Here is a 24,135-nt window from a genome sequence, read left to right as displayed (position 1 = left end):
CTTCAGTTTTGATTTTTCATGTAGAAAAGCATCTAATCTTTTGAATTCAGTTTGAAAATTTGACCATGGATTGATTAAATCAAGCAAGGAAGAGGAATAATCAAAAAACCGTTTAAGGCACTTTGGTTTTCCTTTTCCTCTTCTTTTCTTTTAAATTATCAATCCCATTATCAAAACTTGAATCTCAGATTGAAGCAAAAAATCTTCCATGAATATATTATTTAAAAAAACTGAAGATGCTCACCTTAGCTTCAGAGATGCAGAGCAGCAGACGTAAGGCCTAAGCAAGTTACCATGAGGCCCCTGAACTATTGCTGCTGCCACAAAAGTGGCCCATGGCTTAGAGCGATCTCCCGCAATTGCCGGAAAAAGCCATTTTTCTATTACCTCAATAACAATTCAAGGTGAAGAATTTAAGAGGAATCAAAACGCAACTCTGTCCATGAGTTCCGCGCCTTTGCATCACAAAACCTGAAGTTGAAAGGAAAAAAAAAAAAAAAAAAAAAACACTTGTGGTTACTGGCCACCACACGACCGTCAGTGATTGCCAAGGGCACCATATATTCCCTTCCATCGAGCAACGATGGACCAGCGATTCCCACAGGAATCTGGACCTGGACATAACCCACCGGCATCTCATAACCTTTATTTTCTTTAGCTTGGCCAGAATATTGGCTGCACAATGCATGCTTGAATGATCTCATCTTAGATTTATACCTAATGAGATTCTTCAAAGTAATTCACGGCGCTTTGATGGCAGCACCAATTAAACTACTTCTAATAATATAAATATTCCAGGCAACACCCAGAACAGAAACTCCGATGGAAATCGTGAGTCCAATCCCCGTCGCGCTAGACGGTGAAGTACCATGAATTCTCAAGTTCCACTGTTGCCATAGGCGACAGACAACAAAAGGTAAAACTAACTTCTTTAGCTGTGCCATCATTGAGTCTCCTTGGAACCCAATTAACTATTAAGGCAAGTAGATCTTCCCATGCATGTAGCATATGTTGTCACTATGACACCTAGCCACCTCAAGGCCAGCGACCACAACTCAAAACTATAGCCACATTGCAAGTACGGATGTGCATGGGTTTCCATATGTGAAGAAAATAAAACACAAGTGACATCACCATATGGAAACACATAATAAAAGAGAGTCCATAAAAGATCTGTAACTTCTGTAACAGCGGAAACAGTAGAAATAAGGGAACCTTTAACTGATGAGGAAGCTAAGAGCACACGTTCCTTCCATTCTACTTTGGAATCGGAGCTCAATCGGTTCCGGAGATACTACTAGATAAGTAAGAAAACAATATCTTCGAGAGAGCCATACAAACCTGCAGCTCTACGAAGTCCCACCAGATACAAAAAGTTTTCAAGCAACACCTCATGACCTCATGACCTCAAAGGATTGTGAGGGAGGATAACTCACCGATTCTTGAGTCGCAGAACACTCAAGCAGCGTCGATCGCAACTCGATCACCTTTTTCGAATAAGAACTTCTCAAGAAAAATAATGCTTTAAGATTGTTAGGGTTAGGGTTTAAGCACGAGGTTGCTTAAAGCATTACACCCTGAGTATCTAGTTTGGAATACCCAGACCGCTGCTTCCAGCTAGTATTTATAGAATAAATACTGAATTCTATTGGTAATTGGACTCTCCTACAAGGCCCATTACACCGTTAGATCGTAACTAATCTGATGGCTCATATTAGAACATAAGTTGAGTGTGACCCAAATACCTCAACAATAAGTTGGGTATAACTTGAGTACCTCAACCTATTTGGGTATGACTCAAATACCTCCAAGCACAGTCCATTAGCAAAATAACGGTTTCGGGCCAGTTTCGGTTTGATACGATTTGGGTTTGGACTAATAATTTATGGCATGCAAGAAAAAGAATAAAAATAAATAGTCGAGCATCCGACAACAATAGCCAAAATTCTATGGAAAACAAAATTGATATTGATAAATTCTCATTAAAAAAATGAAAAGGCATTCCATATTGTAGAAATTCCACTCACCTTATAGAAATCAAGAATTCAAATGATAAGTAGTAACATAGAAACTGCAAGCTCATTCCTTAGGCTCTATCGGATGGTCTTGAAACAAATATTCGAACAAAAAACCCTTTTAAATTCTAACTTTTGCTATAATTGATTGTCTTGAAATTGGGTTCTTATTTTGCGAGAATGTTGATTTTTTCCCGCTTATATGAAATCCATCTCTTTTTTGAGTTGGTATTTAATTGATATGCAATAGAAATACCTTTTGATAAATATAATCATACTTAATCAACATTTTCATACTTGATAAATATTTACTTAATTTAAACAAACTTTGTACATTCATTCTTAATCTTTCTAATTGTCTTTTACAAGTAGTAGAATGACTATTTGATTTTTAAATTCATGCTCAATTTTTCTAATAGTTTATACCAACTACCTAGTAGTAGTATGATGATTCAAACAATATTTAATGTTAAACTATATAACGGGTTGCGGTTTGGGTTCAGGTTGGTGCAGGCTTTGCCACCCTTCAGCCCAAACATTGCCCATTAAGGTTCAGTTCGGGTTATAACGGGTCGGTGCAGTTCGGTTGCAAATTGACACCCCTACCGTGAGAAGAACGAATATGTGAGCAAAGATACACTGGATAATAAGAAAATAATAATATATGAACATCAATGGTCCCATGGTCTAGTGGTGAGGACATTGGACTCTGAATCCAGTAACCCGAGTTCAAATCTCGGTGGGACCTTATTTTTTTACTTCGAGAATTCCAGAAAGTTTTTGCCATGAATAGTCTTTGCTAAACCTGGTTTAACCTTGTTATTTTCAATTCTTGTATATGCGTGTCCTACCTCTTTTAATTTTTTTCTTATTTTTTATTTGTGGACTCCACATGATTTTGTATTTGGAAAGTGTAAGTTGTCTATGTTCCTCTCTACCTTTTCACTGCACAATAGGGGTGGATCCACTTCTAAGTGCTAACTAAATAATTAGCGATGAGACCCCAATGAGCTCTAGCTTTATTGTGTGGTGGCCTCCATGGAGAAGTATGAAGGGAGCATATACCATTACCTTGACGGGTAGAGGATTTGGACTCGTGGGAGAATACCCAGCAACCAAGGAGTGAAAAAGGGTCAAGGTATCACCCAAACTATTAAACACCCTAAGTAGGGTTGGTTGAATAGTAAGATCTATACTTCTTAGTGAAGAGGTCGTAGGTTTGACCCTTGTGGAGGACGGCATTTCTACTATTAAAAAAACATTAGTTCCCAAAAAAAAAAAAAATACAAGATTCGACCGATTCTAAGACATTAAGTCCATCGGTGAGTACGTGGTGGCGCACACAGGAAGATCTTAACAACCATGGAGATAGGAGCTAACCACTTGTAATCCAAAAGTGGACCAAAATGCACTACCATCCACAAGAGGAAAAATCTTTAACCAAATCACCCAAACTTAAGGCCTTGCCTAGATTGGAAAGCAATATGGTTTCAATACTTCTCAAAATCTTGTCATTTGATAACTAAAATTCGCCTAGGTCGCCTATAGTCTTGCTATTTGCTAATCAAAATTCAGACATGTCTGCTAGTTGAAATATTATAGGTTGGGTTGATGGTTAACAAGCTTGATCGCCATTATGATAGGGGGTGGTTAGGTGATTTTAAGAGACGTATCGTCCCATATCGAGTATTGTATCGTTCTGAATAATGTATTTTAGTTCAATTAAGTAGAGATCTCTAGATTTCATGATATATCATATCGGTTGTGTAAAATATAGATACGTATCGGCTAGTATCGTATGGTATCGTGAGATACTTTAAACCTTGCTGATATGTACTACTAATGTTCACAATAATGAAAGATATAAATTTCATCATTTCTTATAAACTGACACCGTATAAAATGCCATAGGGGATGAACAGATATTCAAGTTTGAAAGACTTTTTTTTTTTTTTTTTTGGTAAACACATGTTTGAAAGACTTACTGTTACGCTTTGACCTAATCTTTTCCAAGAATTGAAAATAACAAGGTTAAGCCAGGTTAGCAAAGACAATTCATGGCAAAAACTTTCTGGAATTCTCGAAGTGAAAAAGAATAAGGTCCCACCGAGATTAGAACTCGGGTTATTGGATTCAGGGTCCAATGGTCTGGATATGATTTTCTCATCATCTAGCCTGGCTTTGCTCGCATTTTCGTTCTATTCAAAGGAACCAACTTGGTGCTTCTTCCTTCGCTCTTGCCCAAGTTCAAGTTACTTGGATTTCTCTTCTCAATGTCTCGATTTGCAGGGAAGGTGAGCCTCAATCAGTTAGTTTTTCTTTGTAGAACTCAAATACTTCATCCATACAACAATGGCAGTTCTCAGGATTTTGCACTGCTGGCTGCATCGGTTTCTGCTGGGAGGTCGTCTTTGCACTCCAATTCAAGGTTCATTTCTAAAACTTCTCTCCCTCCTCCCGAATGGATAGAACCTTTGGTTGATGTTTCCAATCTTGTCGTAAGCCCAAACAATCTGGAACCCTCGCCTTGGGTCTATCGGATTCTTAGTCTCTTAGACGATTCTCCTACCATGGAATCAAACTTAAACGATTACTGTCAGAAGTTTTTGCTCAGATTGTCCCCCAATTTCGTTGCCTACTTGCTAAGATCAACCGAGATTAGAGAAAAACCTGGCCTTGCTTTTCGATTCTTCAGTTGGGCTGGTAAACAGAGAAGCTACCGTCACAAACTCGAATCTTACGTTTCTCTGATTGATGCTTTGTCATCGGTGCGTGATTTGGAGAGGATTCGAGATTCAGTTGCGGAAATGAGAGACAAAGACTACGTTATGACTGTGTCTGCGGCTAATTCTTTGATTAAGAACCTTGGGGTTTTAGGGGATGCTGGAGGAGCTGTTATGGGTCTGGCGTCGAATGAAGGAGAATGGGATTGAGCCTAGCTTGTTCACTTATAATTTTCTGTTGGATGGGTTGGTGAACTCAACGTTTATTGAATCTGCAGAAGAGAGTTTTTGAGGTTATGGAAGGTGGCAAAAACCCCCCTGATGTTGTAACTTATAATATAATGATTAAGGGGTATTGCAAGACAGGGAAAACCCAGAAAGCAATGGAGAAATTTAGGGACATGGAAGCTAGAAATATAGACCCTGATAAGATTACTTATCTGACTTTGATGCAGTCGTGTTATGCAGAAGGGGGTTTTGATTATTATCTGGGTCTTTATCATGGAATGATAGAGAAGGGGCTAGAGGTTCCCCCTCATGCTTATAGTCTAGTGATTGGAGGGCTTTGTAAAGAGGGTAAGACTGCTGAAGGTTACACTGTGTATCAGAATATGGTTAGGAAGGATTGCAAAGCTAACGTGGCGATTTATACCACTTTGATTGATTCATTCGCTAAATCTGGAAATGTGGAGGAAGCTATGAAGCTCTTCCAGAGAATGAAGGATGATGGATTTCAGCCTGATGAAGTCACTTATGGGGCAATCGTGAATGGCTTATGTAAGGCTGGTAAGCTGGAGAAGGCCATGGAGTACTTCCAGTTCTGTAGAGAGAATGGAATCTCTGTTAATGCCGTGTTCTATTCCAGCCTTATTGATGGCCTTGGAAAATTTGGTAGAGTGGATGAAGCAGAGAAGCTTTTTGAGGAAATGATTGACAAGGGATGCACAAGGGATTCGTACTGCTACAATGCACTTATAGATGCCTTCTCCAAGTGTAGAAGGATTGATGAAGCTTGGATGCTCTTTAGTAGGATGGAATGTGAAGGTTGTGATCAGACTGTTTATGCATACACAATCCTCATCATGGATTGTTCAAAGAACATAGAAACGAAGAGGCATTGAAGTTGTGGGACAGGATGATTGACAAGGGTATAACACCCACTCCAGCCTCTTTCAGAGTTCTCTCAACTGGGCTTTGCCTTTCTGGCAAGGTTGCCCGAGCTTGTAAGATATTGGATGAACTTGCACCAATGGGAGTTCTTCCAGAGACAGCTTATGAGGATATGATTAATGTTCTGTGTAAAGCAGGTCGCATTGAGCAGGCTTGCAAGTTGGCTGATGGAATTGTTGATAGAGGTCGTGAGATACTAGGAAGAGTTCGAACTGCTATGATCAATGCATTAAGGAAAGCTGGTAATGCTGACTTGGCAATCAAACTGATGCATAGTAAGATCGGTATTGGTTATGACAGATGGGGTAGTGTCAAAAAGCGGGTGAAGTTTCGCATCCTTTTAGAGAATTGAGTCTTGAAGTACTTCTCACTTTTGTGAGGGAAACCAAATTGCTTCAATCATATCTATTATATAAGTCTCATTGACAGCTTTTGGTATGGAAGTTCTACAATCTGCCTTTTGTTACAATTATTTAGCACTTGGAGATATTTTTTGAATGAATCACAAGAGTCATATGATTGATCCAAAGTCCAAACACCTTTCAAATCTAAGACATTCGATCCACTTCTGGCAGGTAGGATTTAGCAGTAAGCTTAAGACAGGAGTATGGATGCATGATTATGGCTTCCACACCCTTCCCTTGAGGTATTATGGCACTGATTTGCTGAAGAGTTGGGGACAATCACTTTAGAGTTGCAGTTATCAATTTCTGATTATCTGTGCCCCTTCACTCTTTCTGAGTAAAAGGGTGAGTTATGAACTTATATGGCAAGCAATGGCAGGAAAAGAGACTGAAGGACCATAAGTGATCTCTAGTGTTTGGCTCAAGATTTTGAAGGCAGTGTTATTTTGTGATAACTGCAGTATAGTTGATATGGTCGGCATTGCAATTGCTGGAAACTCGTACAATTCTACAGTTCTATTCATTGCTGGAACACCAGAGAAAAGAGGAACTGCAGGTAATCAAGATTATTCCATCTTGCTTTCTTCCATTGCCATTCCGCTAAGGTGGATGGATGATGACTACTTCTATTGTTATTCAAGCAGTAATCCTAGGGTCACCCCCCCCCCCCGCAGTTGTTTTAACTAGTTCAATGATCAACAGTTGCCACCTATTACTTAATTAGGATGGCAAATGAATAAGGTAAAAGGTTGAAGAAAACAGTGCCACTTGCACAGTGCCTCATCTTTTCTTAATTTTTTTATTTTTGGCATAGGAAACTAAGAACAGGAAAATTGTATGCTTGCAGGTGATGTTATGATATTCTCCGTGGCGGCGGAGGAGTCTCTCAATGCTGTGATCAGGATACTGGAGGATTTTGGAAGTGGGTCAGTCTTGAAAATGAATAAAGAGGAGGTTGGATATAGTTCCAGTAGAAGCGAACAAGGATAGATTGTCTCAGCAGGTTGATAGTGCAAAGTGCTCCTTGCTGGTTAAATATCTAGGTTGGCCATTGGTATCCACAAAACTATCTAGGTCTGCTTATTTTGGAAGCTCTAAGGAAACAGTTACAAGTCTAGAATTAGTCCAAACTGTGATGCAAAGTATGTACATTCACTGGGCAGGAACACTGGGGATCTCGAAGATGGTGTTGGGAAAAATGAATACTTATGAGTGCATTTTTGTGTAATGGGTCAGACCGTAATTCCTTCTTGCACTGTATCAGTTGAGTGGCAGTAGGTTTACCAGAGGAGGGAGGGTTGGGTATTAGAAGATTAAAGGATGTCTATGGGGCAGCTTGCATCAAATTGTTTTGGAAGGTTGGCTCAAAGCATAATTCACTCGACTTAAGGTGGATCCACTCAAAGTACTTTAAGGAGAGACTCTTATTGAACAGTTAAATGTGTACCGGATTCCTCTTGGTCTTGGAAAAAGATGCTTCATCTAAGACAATCTGGAAAGGAGATGATGGTGAAAATTGGGAATGGTATTGATCAAAGAATCTGGTTAGATAATTGGCATCCTCTTGGGGTTTTGATAAATAAATATGGGAGGGGACATGGTTTATAGCAGGTTTTGGATAGAATGGCTTCAGTGGCTGAAATCCTTAATGAAGGGGTGTAGGTGTCAGTAACTTGGGTGCTGGAGGAGATTTGTGATGGTTTGACTCACATTACAACGTGAGTTGTAACAGTGTTTAATCCCCTCATCTTTTCATGCTCATGTTCTTTTTGGGTAGTCTCAGGTTCTGACTAGGGATTTGATAATGGGGTTGTGCTATTATTGAATTGCAGTTTCTAGCAGTGAACCTGGAAAGAGTATTAGGCTAGACTATGGAGTGAAAGGAGGCAGTGGATGAGAGGTAAATTGTCATTGGAGATTCTTTTCAGTCCATGGTGGAGTGTCAAGTTTCATCGTGTAATTGTCTGTTTGTACATCTGTTTAGAAATGGCATCATCAAGTAACACATGGCCACTTACTACCTTAAATGTTAGATTGATAGACAATATAAATGATTCAGTTTTCAACAGTGCCTCATTTTATGGTTTGTTTTAGTTCTAGTACTATATTACGGTTCAGGTTGAAGATTATGCTGGGCAGTCTGACTCTTTTTCTCCCTCCCCAGCCCCCAGTTTGCAACCTAGTGTTGTTCATGAGAGAAGATCCTGATATGTGAGCATGATATCCAATATCTATCTTAAGAATTTTATTATCGTCTTTTCATTTTCCAGGAGGAGAAAAAGATGGTCAAAATCTACAATATCTTTGCAGTCATAAAGGGTTGAGAAGAGCCTGATCATTATGTGCTTCTAGGAAACCATGCATGGACATATGGTGCTGTTGACCCCAACAGTGGAACGGCAACTCTGTTTGGTATTGCCAGGCAAGATGCCCTTCTGATGCACTCTGGGTGGATACCAAGGAGGACCTTAGTTCTATATGCATTGGGGATGCTGAAGAATTTGGAATGGTAGGTAATACTGAGTCCCCACCCAAACCCTCCCCATGGCCACCCAACAAACCCAAAAAACGAGGGGGAAAATAAAGAAGAAGAAGAAAACCATATTTACATGTGTGTTCTTGTGGGCTGTAGGATCTTAATCCAATCACAATGGACAGTATCTTTCATAATGGAACGGTGGTTGAAAGGTAAAACTGCTAGGGTCATGAAGTTTCTATTTTTCTACTGGTCTTAGTTGCTACTCGCCAAAATAGGCAGATTATTGGATGATCTTTTCCCATCATGGTTCACTAATTCTTGCATATGGTGATATATTCTGTTTAACAAATAAGCTTGTGTGGGGGGGCTCTATGACAATGTCTTGTCACCATGAACCTTGTACTTTTTAGTTTAAAATGAAAGATGAGACTGCTTCATCCTGTTCCTTCCTCAATAAATTTTTGTACCTATGATTCTGATTCAGTGGAATTCCAAAGAATTTGATAATTTTTTCCATCTCCAGAAGAGGTGTTTTTCTTTTTTTTTTTTTTTTCCATTAGGGAAAATCAACACCAGGTCTGGTTTTTTTTTGAAGCTTTTGGTATTTTGGTGGAATTTTAAATGATTTCAAATATTTATGTGTTCATTCTGGTTTGTTTGGATAAAGTTTGATGCTGACACTGGGATTCAACACTTACGCTATAATTAGATTATCCTTGTTGATGAATAACAAAATTGTGTCAAGAGGAAGGAAAGAAGTATAAAAAGGCAGGGTGTACAAATAGAACAACTCTACCTAAATATCAGTTAAGAAATACAAATAGAGGCCAAAAGAAAAATATGTCTTAAAGGGCATTAACTGTCTGGAATATAATCATGGAAGGAAAACTTAGTAATTATTACCTCCTCCCTGACTGGCTTGCACTCATGAGTCATGGTTTGCAGATTTTTAAATGGACCTTCCCAGGTTTTATGTTGGATGTCTTATATGTTACCTCTTAATGACCTAAAGCTGGATATATTGAAGTGCTGATATTTGTGATTTCAGGTTGGATCTACAGAGTGGGTTGAGAAAACTCTGAATCTAGGCTCCAAAGCTGTAGCTTACCTTTGCGTTGATTGTGCAGTGCAAGGACCAGGATTCTTTGCTGGGCCAACTCCCCAGCTGGACAATCTCGTTATGGCTGTTATGAAGAAGGTAAATGTAATGGAAGTAACTCAGAATACTCTTGCAAGCATGCAAATTGCTGTATGGGCGCTTTAATATTTTCATGAATCTGCAATCTGTTATTTGAAATGGAAGCATTACTAGAAGTTCCAAGTGTTCAACACAGAAGAAACCATATAGAGAAACCATGGGAGGGAGCTTCAACTGTTATTTGCTTCATTTGTGGTTTTAGAAAGTGATGTTTCGGTCTGCTTTGTTATGGTAGGAAGCCCTACTGCCCACCTTTCCTTTCTTTTCCTTTTATTTATTGTTTGTCTTTGGGGGCAGGGGGGATGCTTTGGTTGTTCTTGGTAGGTTTAACATTGGACGGTTCAACAAGGTTAGTAGTCTTCTTTTGGCTTGTATACTGTATACTACTGTCGTGGTCAAAGGGATTAGACTCCTCTGGTGTTATCTCTTCAGTTTGACACTGAGACGCTTTATTTGGGTTACATGAACTCTGATACCCATTGAGCGATGACTGTTTAGTTGTTTACCCTATAGGCTTCATGAATGAAACACGCAGGTGTAGTTAACTGGTGCGTTATCTGGGCCTTCTAGATCTGAAAGAGTATATCAAGATAAATACTCCCCCCCCCCCCATCCAAAAAAAAAAAAAAACCAATCCCTCTTCCCTTTTTTTTTCTTTCTTCTTTCTCTCTCCCCTCTCTCCCCTTATAATTGGTGAGAGGAGGGAAGAGGGTGGTTCTACTGAGGAAGATATTTGATGTTCCAAAACAGACCTTTAATGGGTAACTACCATTTTGTGTATCAAATGAAGATGAAACTGTTACAGGAAAATGCACTGTAGTATGTCTTAGTGAATAAGTCTGTTGCATTAAATGTGATATGAATTGCAGTCTATCCTCTCAAGAGCCATACTCTTCCTCAAAGAAAGTTGACACTAGTTTATTGATGTCCTTGCAAGCAATTTTCCACTCTAATATCTTTCTCTCTTTCAGAAAACCATTAGATGCTTTGTGATACTTATGATTTAGTGGAAATTGTGAATTTGTTATTAGGTCAAAGATCCTGATTCTGAGAGGATGTCGGTATATCAGACTTGGGCTGCTACAAAAGCAGGAATTCATGTAAGCTCACTGAAATCCTTTCAGTTTCCTGTGATGAACTTTATTCTCCTATATATTTTGCACCTTGGAGATTGTACTAATTGTGTCAACAATTGGAGCTTGGACTCTTTACTTATACATGCATAAAGTGTTTGCACTAATTCCCTGACTCATTGGGTTTTGATTGTTGGTTGATTTTGATTCTACACTATTGCATATGCATGGCAGATTGGCTAGCCAATTTATATGTAGAATCAGTAAGTTCGGCTGAAAATACTGCAGGAAATCTGAAAAGCACTATAAACTGCAGACATTTTCCACTAAGTTTTATTCTTACAAATATGAGGGCACATGTTGGCAGTTCTTCCTTGTAACAAGAATCAGATATCTTGTGCTTTAGGAACATAATAGAAACTACTGTTTGACTACAAATTCAAAAAGAATACAAGGCAAAAAATGGTAACATTAAACTAGAAAAGGGCTGGAAAAATATCATTTCCGAACAGAAATTGGATCTAAAAATTTTTGGATATCATAAATATTCAATTTGGTAAAGTAGCTAACATAGATATCATACGAGTCAATGATTAGCCAGAACTTCTTTTTTCAATTTACTTACTTCATCTGTTGATGAGGAGAACAAGATACCTGGATTTCTTTGGCTTTAACAAATCTTTTATGCATGTTTGCCAACTTGGTCATAAATATGGTCATAAGTTGGTCACAAGTGTCTGTTCTGAAAATTTGATGAAACGTTAGCTTCCCAATGGATGCAATAGCTATTTAACAAAAAGCAAAAAAATATCACCTTTCAATTGGTTGACTAGAAGAAGAGTAGAGAATGTTAAGAATTGAGAGTTTCAGGAATCCCAGAATTAAGTGTACTTTGGAGATATTCTATCTCCCAGACTATGGATTATTCATTTGATTAAAGCCTTCCTTGCATTGGATCTTGATCAAACATTAGCTAGAGAAATCATGATTTCTCTTTTAAAGTGAAGGCTGTGGTTGGCCTTATTCAATTCTTTGGCAAAATTCAAGGTTAGAGGTTGCAAAATTGCAACTTCTAATAGCTGATTTTGTGACATATTAAAGAAAACTGAATTTACCTAAAGAAATTGAATTGTGCAACTCAGGATTTAGAAAGAAAACAAAGTCGATTGCAAAATACAACTGATGTGCAGAATAGAGAATTAAACAGACACACAGAACTGGTCCCTATTAAAATGATTGAAGAGTGCTTCTAGCTTTCCTGAAAAAAAATCCTATATTTGGAAAACAGTAACCAAAAGATGTTTGCACTGTTCCACAAGAATTATAGCCTAACTAAGCCTATCTGGAGTCAATGTGATGGCATAAAGTATCATGGTTGGAGCCATTGACTAGGTCCTTTTTTTTCAGAACCAGCAATTTTTTGTTTTCAGAAACAGAACAACGACTACCATAGCATATGATACAACAATAAATGGGCAAACTACAAAAAGACCATTAATAACCTCTACAACATGAAATCCCTAGTTTTTCTTGCTTATCTAACTAGCTGATCAGCTATAAAGTTGTCTGATGTCAACTTCCTGGAAGAAAAAAGGAAAAAAGTAAAAAAGGTAATGTTACACCATAAACAAGGATCTGGCCTTCTGAGGGGAAGATGCTGCAGTGGTCCTTTTTTTTTTTTTTGGCCAAAACATAAAAGTAGCTATATATTAAATGAAAGAGTTTAGGTCAAAAGACCTATACAAAGGAGTGGAATCCACAATAAACAAAAGTGGTATACTTCATCTAGTTCTGTTTAAGGAGAATCTGCAAACATTCTTAGCAAGAAAATCAGCAAATCAGCAAAACCATTGTCAATCCTAGGAATATAACTAAATAAAACCCTACTAAACAAAGAACAAAGTCTCAAAATATCCATAACTACGTTAAGGCTCATCCAATCTAAAGATGATTGGAGACCTTGGAGAGCAATAATAACAGGTAAACAATCTGAATGGATATTCTAGTCGACAGCTCCTAAAGAGGAGCTAAGAAGTATGCCATCTCTAATGGCTTCAAATTCAGTTATAGCTGCCAAAGAACTATGTCCACATTTGCTTTGAGCCGCCACAAGACCGCCATTGAAATCCCACATAATGCAACCTCTACTTCCTTTGTGTGAAGTATAATCTCATGATTTATCTGCAAAGATTTGAAAAAGAACAAGTTCCTCAGAAATGATATGATTAGGCCTTGGATAAGGTTCCCCAGGAGCTAGGTCGTGATTTCAACCGAAGATAACCATTGAAATTCCTTTTAGCTTGGCACATCCAACAAAGTCATGATATCACTATATCAGTTAACCTGAGAAAACCACTAAAATGACACCCTTTGCCAATTCCTATTGGCTTGGGTTGCCTTCATTTTTGAAGATGTGTACTGATTATTATGGGTTATTCTGCTATATAATTTTGACCCATGAAGGCTAGTCAAATGTATATTTTGCTTATCAAAGACTGGAAGTGAAATATTTCGTTGTACATTTGGCTGAAATGAACTCTGACTTGATTCTTTAAAATATAGATCTTATAGCAAAAACTGCCTATATTGAAATTTAACTATTAAAGTCTCAGTAGGGTTCATGCTTTCTTTTTTTTGGGTGCTGCAGTAGGGTTCATGATGATATCCTTCCATGTTTTGATCACACATGATGATCCATTAAGTCGAATCATTGCAATAATCCAATGCATTAAACCTGGAAAAGAAAAAAAATGGTGGAGTCCAATGATTTATCCTTCTATTACATATTTGCAGTGATGGCCTGAGCATTATGGTCTATGGTGTTTTCATTTTAGTGTTATTTTACTAGTTTATTGACCTGGCCTCTCTTGAACTCTTTAAGTTTAAACTGTTTGTGGTTTTGTTACATCAGGAATCTACCAGTTTCAATATATTACCAATCAGGCTTATCTAAGCATAAATCGTTTTAGTATCAAATTTCATTATTCATTTTTTAACAATGTTGTATTTTAATATATCAATTTTCTTTTTCTTTTCATAATTTATTCTAGACAAAAGTTACTAAACTATTTTTCATTTTTGACCAAACGTTTATTTTTATATTAATTTATTTTAAATTTAAAAAATGAGAATGAAAATGAGTCTAAATCACCTCTCCATCATAGAAGAACAATGTGTTCTCTTGATGCATCTTCATCGCACAAGAGAAGTGGGACTCACTTTAGGGACTGTGTGATTATCTAAATTCAGAGTTTTCAAATCTCTCGATTCATGAATTGGAGATTTATACCCGTCTGGTTGTAAAACATCTCTGGATTTCAAAATTTCAGCTTTATGCCTAAAAATGTGAATGAAGCCATTTTTGGGTATTGGGTGAAGTCCATGAATTACACTTTAAATATACAATAAATAAATTTGTAGATTCATGCGGAGTAATTCAACGGAAGTCTATGAACTTCGGTAGATTTGAGGCTAACCAAACCTTTTTTTTTTTTTTGGAACAATGAATCCATAGATTTGAAATCTCATTTCATTTCAAATCCCTAGATTCATGTAGTGAAACAGGCCCTTACAAAATGGATAGTTGTGACTTATGAGTGAAACTTCAAGTGGGTCTTATATAAGTCTTACATTTACTATGTGGTGAAGTGTTAGAGGAGCACATTGTTCTCCCAAAGGGTGATCGAAAATCAATGAAAATTAATACCATAAAGGCATGAAATTAATTATTCATTATTTACTTTTTTTTGGGTCAAGATTCATTATTTACTTCTTGCAATAGGTTATAGATGAATTTAAGGGTGTCAATTGCATACCGAAACCGTTTAACTGTACCGAACGCATGCCGTCTAAAATTTCACTATACCGCACCGTTCAAAATTCAGTATAATATGTACGGAAATCAAATTTCTTCAAGAGAGTTCGGTTTTAGGCACTCATACCATCAGTATATGCCAAACAGTACCAAATTGGTACTGTACCAAATTAAGGGATATAAATGTAATTTTACAATGAAAACATTTTACGTTTACCTTAAACATAATTCCCTTTTTCAGTTTTTTGTTTAGTCCATCATTCTTCTTAGATTTACTTGTTTTGTCTCTGATAATATCAAATTCTATCAATTGTTTGGTCACAATTTCATTAAGATCTCAATGAATTAATAACAAAAGTGGTATGAGTTTGTTTGTACCAAAAGTGTACAGGACTAGATACCATGTTTAAACCATTTTTTTATACCGATTTAATACCGAATTGTTTTTGCAAATACCGAAACCGTACCACATCATGTAAATTAGGTACGGTACAGTTTTGATTTTCGGTATTCAAAGTTGGTACCGGCGCCGAGGTTTTCATGGAGACACGGCATTTTCTAGAATCTAGACACGTGAAGGCTTGTGAAAGGCCACAGAAACATGGATTCCCACGTGCAGAGATTCCGTTCAAAAACTACCCCGCCGTTTTCCCTTCGTTAAATGAAATGAATGAATATAAATGATGGTTCCCGTTTGTCCTGAATCACGGGCTTTACTTAGGCTGCGGCAGCACTTGCAGCTGTTGAATTTACGGCTAGATTTAAAGATAGTGTACGGCAGCACATCCAGCCGTTGGCAGCTTGTGCTGCCACAGCATTGAATCATCCTCACCAGCCTTGGTTAGTTGCTTAATTGCACGTGTGCGCTATACAAAGTGACGAAGCAAACAAACTTGAAGGGCGGGCGAACCCAACGTCCCCACCCTCGTGCAGAGACAAACGTTTTCTTCTCCTTCAGTCCGACTTCGTAAAGATTCCTTGAAACCCCAAGAATGGCAGCGAGACAAGGAGATGAAGAAGCTCCCTCTCTGACTCGACCTCTGCTCGACGATCACGATGGGGTACTTCTTCGTCGATGCGCTTCCAACGCTACTTCTCAAGTCGCAATTGTCGGCTCCAACGTCTGCCCCATCGAGAGTTTGGATTACGAGTAAGCGTCGATCAATGTTATGTTTTTTTTTGCCTTTTTGTTTGATTTTTCAAATCTTGTCTTGTTTAAAGATCTTTGTTCATTGTTTATGTGAAATGCAGGTTGATTGAGAATGATTTCTTCAAGCAAGATTGGAGGAGCCGTGACAAGTTCCAGATTTTGCAGTATCTAGTCATGAAATGGATACTGTGTTTCCTTGTAGGCGCTCTTACTGGACTAGTTGGATTCTTCAATAACCTCGCCGTCGAGAATGTTGCTGGAATGAAGTTTGTTATCACATCATTTATGATGTTTGAGCAGAGGTGACATGTCTTAACTTCTTTCTACATCCGACTAAACTCTGCTCTGCTGTGTCGCTTTCCTTTTCCATCTTGCTTTCACCTAATCAAAGGATTCGCACAGGTACGCGATGGCCTTTGCGGTTTTTACGGTTTGCAACTTCGTTCTCATTCTGTTCTCGTCGGTTATTACTGTTTTTCTGGCACCTGCAGCCGCTGGTTCTGGTATACCTGAAGTCAAGGCTTATCTGAACGGTGTGGATGCTCCAGGAATTCTGTCTAAGCGAACTTTGTTCGTAAAGGTTAGATTTTAAGGTTCCTGGAGTATTTCTTTGTTTATATGGAACTAATTTCTGGCTTTTGATTTTTTTATTTTATCAAATCATTGGATATTTTATGCAATATGAATATGAGAAGCACATATAAGTTCCATCACTTAAAGTTTGGAGTAGTGAAACTGTTTTCTGAGACTCTGTGCATTCTTGATAAGTGGGTATGACCTCTGTTTCGGGGGATAAAATGTGAGAATTCCATGATTTATCCTGAGAAGGTGTTCTTTCTGTGGAACTTTGAAGCAGGTTTTCGATCTTCTGAAGAGTGAAGATTATAACCTGTTTCAGTCTTGGGTTTGGAAGTTCCATAGGGGAGTTTTCTTCCAGGATCATTTTTTTCCGCTCTGGCCATGAAAATATGATTATTCTTCCAACTCATTCATATATAGACAGTTACTTGTAAGAGTCCACTGTGATGTTGAATGCTGATTTTGATGCCAGTAGATTGTACTAGTTAAAGTTCTGTACCCTTTTCTTGAATTGCAAACTCATTCTTGCTCCACTTCGCTACGTGTAAGGCATGAAAAAATCCGTTCGTGTGTCTCCTTGATTTTCACTTTCACCATGATGGACATCATGAGCTACAGCTGATTGTGCTTAACAATTATGCTTGCTAATGTATGAAATGAAACTTCTACATGTAAGTCATGCAAAAAGAAACTTCTACTTTACAATTAGAGCAAATTGCACTGGCACCCCAAAATGGAGGCCTAAAGCACCGACACCCCATTTATGTTTAAAAACACGACACCCCAATTCAATAAACAACTAGTCCATTCCGTTAGTAAACGGTTAACCCACCGTTAATTTTTTAATTCCAAAAATACCCTTACACGCCGGAGAAGAAGAGAAAAAACGCCGACCTTCGCGAAACAATTGTCTTTTAGATGTCGGAAATGGCGATTCGCAAATCAGCGAAAATGTTGAAATCTCCTGATCTCGCCCTTTCCTTTCAAATCTCGAGTTTGTTCAATGTTTAGTTGAAGAAGAAGAAGAAAGAAGAAGAGTGCACAATGAAAATGTTTTGCTAGTCGCAATAAGAAGAAACATAAAAAATATGAATATACAACAGCGGGGGTGAACTAATAATGTAAGGCTTAGTCATTATGGGCAAAGAAACAATAGAAAGGGGGAGAATTAAATATCTCACATCATCATCGTAGAACGACTCGCGAGTATTCACCCATATTGACACCACAGTGGAACGAGCTAGAAACCCGAGATGTTAGAATATCCAAGAAACCAACGATGTCACGGAAAACAAAATAAAAATGAGAAACAAAATACAAGCCTAATGCACAAACGAAAAGAAAACAACAAAGAAAAAGACAGAAAAAGAAAAGAACACAAAAACACACACGAAGAAGAAAGAAAGAAAAAAAAAGAAAAAAAGAAAAAAGGAACAGAAAGAAAAAGGGCGAAAGAGAAGGAGAGAGAAAAAAAAAAGGAAAAGAAAACAACAGGAAGGAGAGAGAAAAAAAGAAGGGAAAAAAAGGAGGGAGGGACAAAAGAAAGGAGAGGAGGACCAGAGGAAACAAAAACACCAGCAACGGGGGGCAAGGAAGGAGACGAGAGGTTCAAAGTTGGAGAATAAGAAAGGGATAAAGTGAAAATAGAAACAAAAAAAAAAGAAAGGACTTATGTGTTTAAATATAAATGGGGGTGTGTAGGCCCATTTTGGGGTGCCAGTGCAATTTGCTCTTACAATTATGCTTTCAGCAACTTCTGTGTTGGGAACACATGCAAAAAAGCCTTCCTTGTAGTGTGAATCAAAGAAAACAAATAAATGAGAAAACCACAGGGCAGCAAGCCAGCAACTAATAATCCACTAATAAACAAAAAAGTATAATGTTTCATCACCCAAGTTTATGGCCAAACTTGAGATGCACCACAAGATTGAGAAAGAAATAACAAGCAGTTGGAGAGACACAAAGTTACCTCACAATTCCTTGAAAATTCTCCCACGTCACCTCTAAAAGCCATGAAACTTTTTTTCCCCCTAATGCTTGTGAACTCAAACCAAACAAGCAAGCTACAACTTTAGTTACCTGGCTGAACAACAGAATGATGTAGCGAAACAACCTTGAAAACGATCCAAATGTGAGTGCAAACGCCCCACACAAGAAATGACACTTCTTCTCCAAGAGCTCTATGAACAAACTTCCTCTTTTCTTCTCAATTAAGTTGAAAACTTGAAACCGTTATCCTTTCTAAAACCTTTTACTTTGCCTCACCTTAAAGAGAATTCCCTAATTCTCTCTCTTCCTTCTCTTCTCTTGTAACAAAGCCCCACAACACTTAACAAGGTGGTTCTTTGAGTTCTACAATCCACTAAGGAAAGGTAGTTGATGCAAACTCAATGGCCCTCTGACTTCATTTGGGTTTTCGGACCCAACTAAGCCCAAACTACTACACATGGGGCTGGCCCAACATGCTATTCTTTTGGTACAATTCACCCTTGAGTGCTTTGGTTACAAACTTTGAAAAAAATTTCTTTGCTGCTTTACAGCATGCAGTTTTTGCTTATTTTTTATGTTTTAAAGAAAAAAATAATTATTTGGTGTTTCTTCTAGTGAAAATCAAGAAGGCTCCTACTTAAATGTTCATGTAAATCACAGATTATTGGTAGTATTACAGCAGTATCTTCATCTCTAAATGTGGGAAAGGCAGGGCCGATGGTGCATACTGGTGCTTCTATTGCGGCATTACTAGGTCAGGGTGGTTCAAAAAGATATGGTTTAACATGGGGACCGCTACGTCTCTTCAAGAATGATAGAGATAGACGTGATCTCATAACCTGTGGAGCTGCTGCTGGAATTGCTGCTGCTTTCCGTGCTCCTGTTGGAGGTGTTCTGTTTGCTCTGGAAGAAATGGCATCATGGTAATGAGTAATTTTCCAGTTGTTGCTTTCAGTAATAATTCTTTAATGGCATTTTTTTTGCTTTTTGTAATTAATTACAACCAACTCTGTATGAGCTTGATCATTTTAGTCCTTGCTTCTAAAGGCGCTAACAGTCTTGTGTAAGTTGCTAAACGCCTTGAATCTATCAAGTACTATTACACTAAGGCTAATGATTTCTAGCTTCTTCTTCTTCTTCTTCTTCTTTTCTTTTTCTTTTTTTTTTTTTTTTTTTTTTTTTTGGGGGGGGGTGGGGGGGGGGGGGTTCTTTGAGGTATGCAGAGGTTGGGAAGATCATTTATGTTAGAGAATGTTGTATCAGACTAGCAACATGCATAACAATGATACTAAATATGGGGGAAAAGGGCATACTCAAATGCACTCCCACCACAGTGGGATTTGGTGAGGGTCATAATGCAAGCAACCTTGCCCTTACGTTTATAAAGAGGCTGGGTCCAGACTCAAACCCCTGACCACGTGGTCAGAATGGACCCTCCCCCCTCCCCCTTTCAATGAAAATTATAAAATGTCATGCTTGGCTGGCTCAACCAACCTGTGTCAGCACATGCTATAAGTTTAGAAGATATCAAAAAATGGATCTACAGTTGTTGGGTACTCTGTAGCATTTGGATGATTGGATCTCTACTTAGACTCATTGTTCGTATCCACATATCTCTAATATGTGGGTTTCTCTAGGAAATATTTTGGTCCATGACCCTTACAAAAATAAATAATTGGGCAACAAGCTTCCTATCAGACATTCTTAATCTTGACAGAAGGACATCTTTCTTAATGTCATCAATTGCTATGGTGTTTTGTTGCATTGGATTCTTGTATGCTACCCTGCTATTTTTCTTTCCTAGAATTTGATATTTCTCTGCAAATTTTGTTACTTTCTTCTCCTATTTGCAAGCATTAATCACCCTCTAAATTTCTCACTGTTAGTAAGTCAGCCATTCAACTTCTTGCTATCATGGTTAGGTAATCTCTGGCATGCACATCATGTCTTTGAAATGGTTTCAACTTTAACATCACCACATTTTTCTGCAGGTGGAGAAGTGCCCTTCTTTGGAGAGCATTCTTCACAACAACTGTGGTTGCTATTGTTCTCCGTGCTCTGATTGACATTTGTATTAGTGGCAAGTGTGGCTTATTTGGTAAAGGAGGGCTGATAATGTTCAATGTGACCTCAGAAAATGTTACATATCACCTTTCAGACGTACCTGCTGTTCTAGTTCTTGGAGTTATTGGGGGCGTATTGGGAAGTTTATATAACTTTCTTCTGCAGAAGGTCCTCCGATTATACAATCTAATCAATGGGTAAAAACTAACTCTTTTTCTCAACAATGATTTTGGAATTCAATTGAAACTTTTGAACGCATAGTGATATTTTTCAATCATTTCAGGAAGGGACATGCTTACAGAATAGTTCTTGGTTGCACAATCTCCATATTCACATCCTGTTGTCTATTTCTATTGCCATGGATTGCAACTTGCCGACCTTGCCCTACTGATGCATCAGAAGCATGCCCAACGATTGGAAGGTCCGGTAACTACAAGAAGTTCCAATGTCCTCCAGGCCATTACAATGAACTCGCCAGCCTGTTTTTCAACACAAATGATGATGCAATTAAAAACCTTTTCAGCAAGAACACAGATGATGAATTCCACCACATGTCAATCCTCCTCTTCTTTGTTACATGCTATGTTCTTGGTATCTTAAGTTATGGTGTTGTGGCTCCCTCAGGTCTGTTTGTGCCTGTGATTGTGACAGGGGCAGGATATGGGCGCTTCATTGGGATGCTGATGAAGCCCCACTCAAATCTCAATCATGGCCTCTTTGCCGTGTTGGGTTCTGCTTCCCTTCTTGGTGGATCAATGAGGATGACTGTGTCCTTATGTGTTATTCTCCTGGAACTGACAAATAGTCTGTTATTGCTTCCCCTGATGATGCTGGTTCTTCTTGTCTCAAAGACTGTAGCTGACACCGTTAATGGTAATATATATGACATTATTATGAAGTTGAAAGGGCTTCCTTACCTAGAAACTCATGCAGAACCATACATGAGACAACTGTCAGTTAGTGATGTCGTCACAGGACCACTTCAGGTCCTCAATGGCATTGAAAAGGTCAGCAATATAGTACACATCCTCAAAACCACAAGGCATCATGGATTCCCTGTGATTGATGAACCTCCAGTTTCAGATTCCTCACAATTATATGGTCTAATCCTCCGCAGCCACCTTATTGTGTTATTAAAGAAGAAAGCTTTCCTTCCTAGCCCTGTATCTACTGTCATTGATGCCATAGATCAGTTCTCTGCTGATGATTTTTCAAAGAAGGGTTCAGGTGATAGTGAGAAGACAGAAGACATACAGTTGACAGAGGAAGATATGGAGATGTTTGTGGATTTGCACCCATTTACAAATGCTTCACCCTACACAGCAGTGGAAACAATGTCACTTGCAAAGTCTCTCATACTTTTCCGAGATCTTGGTTTGAGGCACCTACTGGTGGTACCCAAGTGCTCTAGTGTAAGTAATCCTGTCTAATTTGTTTTATTTTACACAGTTAAATCTACCATCGGTGAATGAGATAGCCTGGAGAAACAGTAGGCAGAATTGCAATGCACCTCATATAAGGTGCCTTCCTTTATGGTCTCACATGATCTGGCTTACCTTTCTTAAGACAACCAAACTCATACCTGGCCATGAAAGGTTCAGGTGTGATAGTGCCAAGCACTTCTTCCATTCAATGACTCCAAGCTCATAACGTGGGTCTGTACACTACTTTTGGGGGTTGAATATTTTGTGAAGGAACTTGTCTTTCTGTGCTTATAGTTCCTGTCTAATTGTTGGTACTGTTTTGCTGTTATAATGCAGAGATATCCAGTTGTAGGCATATTAACCAGGCACGATTTTATGCCTGAACATATTTTGGGATTGCATCCTTCCTTGGTGAAAAGCAGATGGAAGAGACTGAGATTCCAATTTTGCAGTATAATTAAACTTTTTTGGGCAACTTAGGAAGACACGGAAAGAGTCGAAAATAGTGATCCTTACAGAGCTATATGAGGTACATAACTTATGATAGTTGGGCATCAGCATTTATTTTGTTCAGATCTTTTGAAGCAGGATGAGGTTGCATTGCTTGTCATGAGTCTCATGATTTATCTGTGCTGTAGTGCATTCTGTTTAACAGTTATTTATCCCCTAGAATTTAGTGCAACACTTTTCCTTGTTGCATTGTAAATATAACATTAGGAATATGAGCAATAGACTTGACTAAAATGACTACCAACTGGGATTTACTGTTAGTGTCTTACTGCTTGACAGAGTACCACGAACTCATCCACTACAACAAAAACTTATAAACAAAAACTTATAACTAAGAGACCGGTCATTCTCCTTCAGATTATGGATGCTTCCTACAGTGCAATTCGAGTATTATGGACCAGCCTCCAAGAAGAAAGCGCTCCAGCAGGCCCTTCCGGCGTTTGTTGCACTTGCATAATGGGCTACCTTGGCTTGTGCTCAACCGAAAAGAGAGATGTAACCCTGAAATTGAATACTTATCAAAACAGTAAAACAGGAGGCGAAACAAGAAGAGAACATTAGACGGCTCTCTGTGTACAAAGCATTGAATATGTGAAAGTCATATTGATTATTTGGCTTGGAACTTGTGCTTCTTCAGAATTCTTTGATATTTGACCTCATTAAGCATGTGCCTTTTTCATATTTTAGCTTCAGTTGATCGATGGATCAACAGCAAACTGACTCCCAAATGTTCTAGCTGATAGCATGAAGACTGTATATAAACTGGTTGTGCCCAATTTCAGTGCCTGGTGCTTTGTTCACACTACCCTTAACCCCGGAACTAATTGAAGATCCCATCACGTAGTTTCATTGCATAAGCATTCCTTCCTTTCTACTCCCAATGATAGTTATTACTATGTATTTTTCAGGATGATTAAGGAAATGTTGCAGGTTTATGAATCCGAGAAATTCAAGTGCTTTTGCATTGCCATTTCTAGTCTTCCCTGGTAAGTGTGTTGTTTCCAGTTGGGAGTTTCCAAGACTGAATGGCTGGCTGAATATGGCGTTTTCTTCATGGAAACATAAAAGATAAAACTACCATCTCTAAGAATCATCTATGAATCGGGCGTAAGGTTGTGTGATTATACTCTCCTGGACCTGCAATTGAAGAGAATTTAGATGCCTTGGTAAGATGTTTCTTCAGCACTCATTGAGTACGAGCTCTCTCGCTGAGGAAAACATGGATGCCTGTGGACGATGTTTCACCATATACGTGTGTATCTAAACCATTACCTACTAGGACTGTTTTCATTAATGTTGATCCGATCGATCAATCGGTATCAACTTAATGAGGCAGAAGAAGCTTGTCCGTTGAAATATTTAACATGTTAATTTTTTAAGGAAACTTATTACAAAGCTAGTAGACAAACTTCCTTAAATTAAATAAACTTATTTGATGATGTGACATGTTAATTTTTTTACCTTAGGTCTTTTTAAAATCCACAAAATAAGTAAAATTTTGTAAAAAAATATGAAAAATAATAAGTGGGATATTTTTTTTTCT

At 38.2% G+C, this 24,135-nt stretch overlaps 1 protein-coding gene, 1 non-coding gene and 1 pseudogene across 4 annotated transcripts; all 3 read left to right on the top strand.

The window, feature by feature from the left end:
* Window positions 1-2,691: 2,691 nt before the first annotated feature.
* On the top strand, window positions 2,692-2,763 carry TRNAQ-CUG (transfer RNA glutamine (anticodon CUG)). The gene has a single exon. It is a non-coding gene; the product is annotated as a tRNA-Gln (tRNA).
* Window positions 2,764-4,159: 1,396 nt separating this feature from the next.
* LOC149015295 (uncharacterized) lies at window positions 4,160-14,967 on the top strand (annotated as a pseudogene). The gene is made up of 5 exons (XR_016173390.1): window positions 4,160-6,868; window positions 7,160-8,821; window positions 8,945-9,000; window positions 9,840-9,989; window positions 11,021-14,967. The product of XR_016173390.1 is annotated as an uncharacterized LOC149015295 (transcript).
* LOC149015294 (putative chloride channel-like protein CLC-g) lies at window positions 14,959-23,421 on the top strand. Of its 2 annotated transcripts, none has more exons than XM_089154926.1 (8): window positions 14,959-16,026; window positions 16,128-16,328; window positions 16,429-16,606; window positions 19,255-19,517; window positions 20,586-20,855; window positions 20,942-22,070; window positions 22,419-22,611; window positions 22,950-23,421. In XM_089154926.1, exons 1-7 carry the CDS (start codon window positions 15,869-15,871, stop codon window positions 22,560-22,562), a joined length of 2,343 nt encoding a protein of 780 aa, XP_089011052.1. In that variant the 5' UTR covers window positions 14,959-15,868; the 3' UTR covers window positions 22,563-22,611; window positions 22,950-23,421. The 2 variants fall into 2 exon arrangements, with proteins under 2 accessions (XP_089011052.1, XP_089011051.1); XM_089154925.1 differs by having other exon boundaries at window positions 22,872-23,421.
* Window positions 23,422-24,135: the final 714 nt, after the last annotated feature.

Source organism: Hakea prostrata, chromosome 5, assembly GCF_041222555.1.
Source record: "Hakea prostrata isolate BN-2017 chromosome 5, UWA_Hpros_2, whole genome shotgun sequence".
In the NCBI taxonomy this organism is placed as follows: domain Eukaryota; kingdom Viridiplantae; phylum Streptophyta; class Magnoliopsida; order Proteales; family Proteaceae; genus Hakea; species Hakea prostrata.
Note: the sequence above shows the minus strand (reverse complement) of the source record. Positions and strands in the feature narration are given on the sequence as shown.